The sequence below is a fragment of the Hypanus sabinus genome, chromosome 11, assembly GCF_030144855.1.
Source record: "Hypanus sabinus isolate sHypSab1 chromosome 11, sHypSab1.hap1, whole genome shotgun sequence".
NCBI lineage: Eukaryota > Metazoa > Chordata > Chondrichthyes > Myliobatiformes > Dasyatidae > Hypanus > Hypanus sabinus.
The window spans coordinates 52,171,973-52,180,568 of record NC_082716.1 but is presented as its reverse complement, the minus strand read 5'-3'; the positions used below and the strand labels follow the sequence as shown (position 1 = coordinate 52,180,568).

The 8,596-nt window shown below is 54.5% G+C and overlaps 1 protein-coding gene across 1 annotated transcript; it reads left to right on the top strand.

The window, feature by feature from the left end:
• Positions 1-272: 272 nt before the first annotated feature.
• LOC132401582 (uncharacterized) lies at positions 273-3,300 on the top strand. The gene has a single exon (XM_059983597.1). The coding sequence runs from the start codon at positions 382-384 to the stop codon at positions 3,076-3,078; it is 2,697 nt and encodes an 898-aa protein (XP_059839580.1). The 5' UTR covers positions 273-381; the 3' UTR covers positions 3,079-3,300.
• Positions 3,301-8,596: the final 5,296 nt, after the last annotated feature.

The window sequence follows — 8,596 nt, the reverse complement described above, 5'->3', positions numbered from 1 at the left end:
CTGACCGGGTACCCCGGATGTGAGCGGCCATCTTTGTCGGCGTCAGCATGCCCCGCCCCCGACCCTCCGATGCTGCCCGGGTACCCCGACGGCGATCCAACTCTGGCCACTGTGACTCTCGACCAAAGCGCCCCACACCAGCTTGCAAGGTCCATGATGGACATCCAGGTGGAGGGGCATTGGACTGGATGCCTGTTTGACACGGGCAGCACTGGGAGTTTTATTCACCCGGACACAGTGCAACGCTGCGGACTTGCAACGCGGCCGGTCAGTCGGAGGTTCCATTTGGCCTCTGGGTCGCAGTCCGCAGACATCCGGGCGGGTTGTGTAGCGACTTTGGTGGTGCAAGGCACAGAATATCGGGACTTTGAACTGCTGGTCATGCCTAATCTGTGTGCACCTGTGCTATTGGGGCTGGACTTCCAGAGCCATCTCGAAAGTGTGACTATGGTATACGACGGGCCCCTCCCACCACTCACTGTCAAGAATCCTCAGTTTTGTGGGACTTCTTCACATACCCCGCTACTGACCACACACACACACGGACACACACATCCCATCCAGAACCAGGCCAACAGCTGCGCTACCGACACTTGCAGCCTCTCCACTCTCAAGATCCCTCCCCCACCGCTGTTCGCCAACCTGACCCCCGACTGTAAACCTGTGGCAACCAAAAGCAGGAGGTACAGCGCGGGGGACCGGGCCTTCATTCAGTCGGAGGTGCAGCGGCTGCTCAGGGAGGGGATCATTGAGCCGAGCACAAGCCCTTGGAGGGCCCAGGTGGTTGTTGTTCGGACTGGGCAGAAAAATAGGATGGTGGTGGACTATAGTCAAACCATCAATAGGTTTACGCAGCTTGACGCATACCCCCTACCCCGCATCGCGGATATGGTCAACCAGATTGCTCAGTATAAGGTGTACTCGACAATAGATCTGAAATCCGCTTATCACCAGCTCCCCATCTGCCCAGAGGACCGCCCCTACACCGCCTTCGAGGTGGGCGGCCGGCTCTATCACTTCCTGCGCGTCCCTTTCGGTGTCACGAATGGTGTCTCTGTCTTCCAGAGGGAAATGGACCGGATGGTGGACCAGTACCAACTGCAGGCCACATTTCCCTATCTGGATAACATCACCATCTGTGGTCATGACAGGCCAGATCACGACGCCAACCTCCAACGGTTTCTCCAAGTGGCCGCAGCTCTGAACCTTACTTATAACAGGGACAAGTGTGTTTTTGGTACCACCCGCCTTGCTATACTTGGGTATGTCGTGGAAAACGGGGTTATTGGGCCTGATCCCGAACGTATGCGCCCCCTGTTAGAGCTCCCTCTTCCCACCACTCTCAAGGCCCTCAGACGGTGCCTGGGGTTTTTTTCCTATTACGCCCAATGGGTCCCCCATTACGCAGACAAGGCTCGCCCCCTGGTCAAGTCTACCTCGTTTCCCCTCTCTGCTGAGGCCTGCGCGGCCTTCAACTGCATTAAAGCGGACATTGCCAAAGCTACGATGCATGCAGTGGACGAGACCGCTCCCTTCCAAGTGGAGTGTGATGCCTCCGATTTCGCTCTGGCTGCTACCCTTAATCAGGAAGGCAGACCAGTAGCATTCTTTTCTCGCACCCTCCAAGGCTCTGAAATTCGGCACTCCGCGGTGGAGAAAGAAGCCCAGGCCATAGTGGAGGCTGTTAGGCACTGGAGGCACTATCTTGCTGGCAAAAGATTCACTGTGCTGACCGACCAGCGCTCGGTTGCGTTCCTGTTCAGCAACCAACAGCGGGGCAAGATCAAAAATGATAAGATTTTGCGGTGGAGGATAGAACTCTCCACCTACACCTATGATATCCTGTACCGGCCTGGCAGACTCAATGAGCCCCCTGATGCCCTATCCCGGGGAACATGTGCTAGCACACAGCTCGACCAGCTGTACGCCCTTCATGCACAACTTTGCCATCCGGGGGTCACCCGATTTTACCATTTTGTGAAAGCTCGGAACCTGCCGTACTCCCTGGAGGACATCAGGACGATGACCAGGGACTGCCAAATTTGTGCCGAGTGCAAACCGCACTTCTACTGTCCTGACACGGCACAACTTGTCAAGGCCACCCGCCCTTTTGAACGCCTGAGTGTTGACTTTAAGGGCCCCCTTCCCTCCACTGACCGCAATGTCTATTTTCTCAGTGTTATTGACGAGTTCTCACGGTTCCCCTTTGCCATCCCCTGCCCCGACACCACTGCCACGTCCGTCATAAAAGCCCTGCGCCAGCTCTTCACTCTGTTCGGGTATCCCTGCTATATCCACAGTGATAGAGGGTCCTCCTTTATGAGTGAGGAGCTGCGCCAGTACTTGCTAGCTAGGGGCATTGCTACCAGTCGGACCACGAGTTATAATCCCCGGGGTAATGGCCAGGTAGAGCGGGAGAATGCCACAGTGTGGAAGGCCACACTTTTAGCCCTTAAGTCCAAAGGGTTGCCGGTCTCTCGATGGCAGGAGGTCCTCCCTGAGGCACTGCACTCTATCCGCTCTCTGTTATGTACGTCCACCAATGCCACCCCTCACGAACGCCTATTCTCTTTTCCCAGGAAGTCTGTCACTGGGACCACCCTACCAGTTTGGCTGACGTCCCCGGGGCCAGTGCTGCTCCGGAAACATGTGAGGAGCAATAAATACTCCCCGCTGGTGGAGAGGGTTCACCTTCTCCATGCGAACCCCCAGTATGCTTACGTGGTCTTACCTGATGGGCGGGAGGACACGGTCTCCATCCGCGACCTGGCACCCGCAGGTGCAGCAGACCACTACCCTGAAGGCTCTCCGGTAACTGTGAACCCTGCACCAGAGGTGACACCGTACTCACCAGGCCCTACACAGACTCCTCACGACACTTGTATACCGGGCGTTTCGTACGCATTTATACCAGGCGCCTCGCACATGCATGAGGGATCACCGGCGCCTAGTGGGCAAGAACACGCGCAACCCCCGTCCCCTGTGCAATCGCCAATGTTGCCGGCACCTATGCGGTCACAGCCGGTGCTACGTAGATCGCAGCGACAGATTCGACCGCCTGATCGGCTTGACTTGTAAGAACCTTCGCTACATGAGGACTTTTTCAAACGAAGGGGGGGTGAATGTGGTGAACTATGTGCCTGTCGGGACACGCCCCTGCTGACTGCTCCTGTGGCTCCTCCCACAGGCCCCTGTATAAAGGAGACCTGCGGCCTGAAGATCGGCCTCAGTCTCCAGGACCTTGTATGATAGACACTCACTCCTGGTTCCTTCTTCCAGTCAATAAAAGCCGATATCTCGCCTACGTCTCAGTGTGAGTTATTGATGGTGCATCACTAGAGTAAGTCCGAAAGTATTCTCCCTTATCAGGGACCTACCGACCTACCAAGGGGTGCTGGACGCCCTCAAAAGAAAGTACCTGCAGCCGGTGAACACTGTCTATGCAAGACATTGCTTAGTGACGCAGCGACAGCGACCCGGCGAGTCGAGCAGGCAGTTTCTCCAAGCCCTACAGACATTCGTGCGAACTTGCGGCTGCAAAGCTCTCACGGTGGAGCAGCATTCGGAGCACCTGGTACAAGACGCCTTCGTTACGGGGATCAGGTCAGTGTACATGCGCCAGTGGCTTCTGGAAAATGCCGATCTTACCTTACACTCGGCGATCGGATGGCCGATATGCTGGAGGCTGCTCTGCACAACGCTGACGCTGTCCAGCCGCACGATCCCGCACCAGTTCTGTGGACACTGCAGACCCCGCCGCCGCCCGAGAGCGAATTCACCAACGCCGCTGCCAGTCACAAGCCCGCGCAGTGTTACTTCTGCAGACTCAAAAAGCACCCCCGCAAATGCTGCCTGGCCCGAGAAGCGACCTGCTCCAGCTGCGGGAAGAAGGGCCATTTCGCTGAGGTCTGTAAGTCTGAACCACGAGCGGGGTCGGGCAGCGCTGCGTGTGAGACATGGGGGCGGCCATCTTTGTCAGCGCCACCTCGCCCCGCCCCAACCCACCGGTGCTTACCGGGCACCAAGGCGGCGATTCAACTCTGGCCTCCGTAACCCTCAACCAAAGCGCCCCACACCAGCTTGCAAGGTCAATGATGGACATCCTGGTGGAGGGGCACAGGACTAGCTGCCTGTTTGACACGGGCAGAACTGAGAGTTTTATTGACCCTGACACTGTGCAACACTGCGGACTCGTGACACGGCCGGTAAGCCAGAGGGTCACCATGGCTTCTGGGTCGCATTCCACAGACATCCGGGTGGGTTGTGTAGTGACATTGGTGGTGCAGGGAACTTTGCGCTACTGGTCATGCCTCAACTGTGCGCGCCTGTGCTATTGGGGCTGGACTTCCAAAGCCACCTTGAAAGTGTGACTATGGCATATGACAGGCCCCTCCCACCACTCACTGTCAGGAATCCTCAGTTTTGTGGGACTTCATCATATACCCCGCTACTGACCATACACACACACCGACCAACACATCCCACCCAGCACCATGCCGACAGCTGTGCTACTGACACCACTTGCAGCCTCTCCACCCTCAAGATCCCTCCCCCACTGCTGTTCGCCAGCCTGACCCCTGACTGTAAACCAGTGGCAACTAAAAGCAGGAGGTACCGCGCGGGGGACAGGGCCTTCATTCAGTCAGAGGTGCAGCGGCTGCTCAGGGAGGGGATCATTGAGCCAAGCACAAGTCCTTGGAGGGCCCAGGTGGTTGCTGTTTGGACTGGGCAGAGAAATAAGATGGTCGTGGACTATAGCCAGACCATCAATAGGTTCACGCAGCTTGACGTGTACCTCCTATCCCGCATCGCGGATATGGTCAACCAGATAGATCAGTACAAGGTGTACTTGACAATAGATCTGAAATCTGCTTATCATCAGCACCCCATCTGCCCAGAGGACTGCTCCTACACCGCCTTCGAGGTGGGCGGCAGGCTCTGTCACTTCGGTGTCACAAATGGTGTCTCTGTCTTCCAGAGGGAAATGGACCGGATGGTGGACCAGTGCCAACTGAAGGCCACATTTCCCTATCTGGATAATATCACCATCTGTGGTCACGACTGGCCGGATCACAACACCAACCTCCAATGATTTTTCCAAGTGGCCAAAGCCCTGAACCTTATAACAGGGACAAGTGTGTGTTCGGAACCACTCGACTCGCTATCCTTGGGTATGCCGTGGAGAACGGGGTCATTGGCCCTGATACCGACCGTATGCGCCCCCTGTTAGAACTCCCTCTTCCCTCCACCCTCAGAGCCCTCAGACGGTGCCTGGACTTCTTTTCCTATTACGCCCAATGGGTCCCCCTTTACACAGACAAGGCCCGCCCCCGGTCAAGTCTACCACATTTCCCCTCTCTGCCGAGCCCCGCGCGGCCTTCAGCTGCATTAAAGGGGACATTGCCAAAGCAACGATGCATGCGGTGGACGAGACCATTCCCTTCCAAGTAGAGAGTGACGCCTCCGATTTCGCGCTGGCTGCTACCCTCAATCAGGCAGGCAGGCCAGTAGCATTCTTTACTCGTACCCTCCAAGGCCCTGAAATTCGGCACTCTGCGGTGGAGAAAGAAGCCCAGGCCATAGTGGAAGCTATTAGGCACTGGAGGCACTATCTCGCTGGCAAAAGGTTCACCTTGCTGACCGACCAGCGCTCGCTTGCGTTCATGTTCAGCAACCAACAGAGGGGCTAAATCAAAAATGATAAAATTTTGTGGTGGAGAATAGAACTCTCCACCAACAACTATGATATCCTGTACCGGCCTGGAAGGCTCAATGAGCCCCCTGATGCCCTATCCCGGGGAGCGTGTGCCAGCGCACAGCCCTCCATGCAGATCTTTGCCACCCAGGGGTCACCCGATTTTACCATTTCGTGAAAGCCCGGAACCTGCCGTACTCCCTTGAGGACATCAGGACGATGACCAGGGACTGCCAGGTCTGCGCTGAGTGCAAACCGCACTTCTACCGTCCTGAAAAGGCGCAACTTGTCAAGGCCACCCGCCCCTTTGAGCAACTGAGTTGACTTTAAGGGACTCCTTCCCTCCACCAACCGCAATGTCTACTTTCTCAACATAATCGACGAGTACTCACGGTTCCCCTTTGCCATCCCCTGCCCCGACACCACTGCCACGTCCATCATAAAAGCCCTGCGCCAGCTCTTCACTCTGTACGGATATCCCTGCTATATCCACAGTGATAGAGGGTCTTCCTTTATGAGTGACGAGCTGCGCCAGTACCTGCTGGCTAGGGGCATTGCTACTAGTCAGACCACGAGCTATAATCCCCGGGGAAATGGACAGGTGGAGAGGGAGAATGCCACAGTGTGGAAGGCCACACTTTTAGCCCTTAAGTCAAAAGGGTTGCCGGTCCTCCTTGAGGCGCTCCACTCTATCCGCTCTCTGTTATGCACGTCCACCAATGCCACCCCTCACGAGCGCCTATTCTCTTTTCCCAGGAAGTCTGCCACTGGGACCACCCTACCGGCTTGGCTGACATCCCCAGGGCCAGTGCTGCTCTGGAAACATGTGAGGAGCAATAAATACTCCCCGCTGGTCGAGAGGGTTCACCTTCTACATGCGAACCCCCAGTATGCTTACGTGGTTTTACCTGATGGGCGGGAGGACACGGTCTCCGTCTGCGACCTGGCACCCGCAGGAGCAGCAGACCACTACCCTGAACACTCCATGAACCCTCTACCTGAGGTGACACCGCGCACACCGAGCCCTACACAGACTCCTCACGACAGTCCTATACCAGGCATCTCGCACGCGCATATACCAGGCGCCTCACACACGCATGAGGGATCATTGACGCCTGGTGGGCTGACACCTCCAGTTAGGCCGGAACCAGCACAACCACCGTCTCCAGTGCAATCACCACCGGCACCTGTGCAATCACAGCCGGTGCTACGTAGATCGCAGCGACAGATTCGACCACCTGATAGTCTTAACCTGTAAATATACTTGTAAGAAACTTCGCCCCATGGGGACTCTCTTTTAAAACAAGGGGGGGGGGGGGTGAATGTGGTGAACTACATATACCTGTCTGGACACGCCCCCCCCCCCCCCCGCTGACTGCTCCTGTGGCTCCTCCCACTGACCCTGGTATAAATGCGATTGAGGCCTGAGCCCTGGTCTTAGTCTCCAGGATGTAGTATGGTGGTCAATTGCTGCTTGTTCTTTCTTCCAGCCAATAAAAGCCTTTATCTCGCCTCACGTCTCAGAGAGTTATTGATGGTTAAAAAAAAATCAAGATTCCCCAGAGCCAGACATGATATACCCCAGGTTACTGTGGGAAGTGAGAGAAGAGATTGCTGGAGCAGTAGCTATGATCTTTGAATCCTCTTTGGCTGCAGGGGAGGAGCTGGAGGATTGGAGAATGGCAAATGTAGTTCCCTTGTTTAAAAAAGGTAATAGGGAGAATCCTGGGAACTATAGACTGGTGAGACTTATGTCAGTGGTCTGCAAACTATTGGAAAGGATTCTTAAGGATAGGATCGACGAGCATTTGGAGAAGTACAGTCTCCTCAAGGATAGTCAACATGACTTTGTGAAGGGAAGGTCATGCCTCATAAGCCTAATTGAGTTTTTTGAAAAGTTAACAAAAGATATTGATGAGGGTAGGGCAGCGGATGTGGTCTACATGGATTTTAGCAAAATATTTGACAAGGTCCCCCACAAGAGGCTCATCCAGAGAGTCACGAGGCATGGGATCAGTGGAACCTTGGCTGTTTGGATAAAAAATTGGCTTAAAGGAAGAAAGCAGAGGGTAGTAGTGGTAGGAAAGTATTCTGCCTGGAGGTTGGTGACTAGTGGACCCCTGCTCTTTGTGAGTTTTATAAATGACCTGGATGAAGAGGCGGAAGGATGGGTGAGTAAGTTTGCAGATGACATGAAGATTGGAGGAGTTGTGGATGGAGCTGCAGGTTGTCGAAGGTTACAAGAGGATATAGACAGGATGCAGAGTTGGGCAGAAATGTGACAGATGGACTTCAATCCGGGTAAGTGTGAGGTGATGCATTTTGGAAGGACAAACCAGAAGGCTGAGTACAGGGTTAATGCTTGGTTACTTAAGAGTATGGATGAACAGAGTGACCTTAGGGTTCAAATCCATACATCCCTCAAGGTCACTGCTCAGGTTGATAGGATAGTTAAGAAGGCCTATGGGATGCTAGGCTTCATTAATAGGGAGATTGAGTTCAAGAGTAGAGAGGTCATATTGCAACTCTACAAATCTCTGGTGAGACCACACTTAGAGTATTGTGTTCAGTTCTGGTCACCTCATTATGAGGAAGCTATGGAGAGGGTGCAGGGGAGATTTACCAAGATTTTGCCTGGATTGGAGAACAAGTCTTATGAGGCAAGGTTAGCAGAGTTGGGACTTTTCTCTTTGGAGCATAGAAGAATGAGAGGGGACTTGATAGAGGTCGACAAGATTATGAGAGGCATAGGTAGGGTGGATAGTCAGTACCTGTTTCCCAGGGCATGAATAGCAAACACCAGAGGGCATATGTACAAAGTAAAGGGAGGGAAGTTTAGGGGAGACAACAGGGGTAAGTTTTTTTACACAGAGGGTTGTGGGTGCCTGGAATGACTTGCCA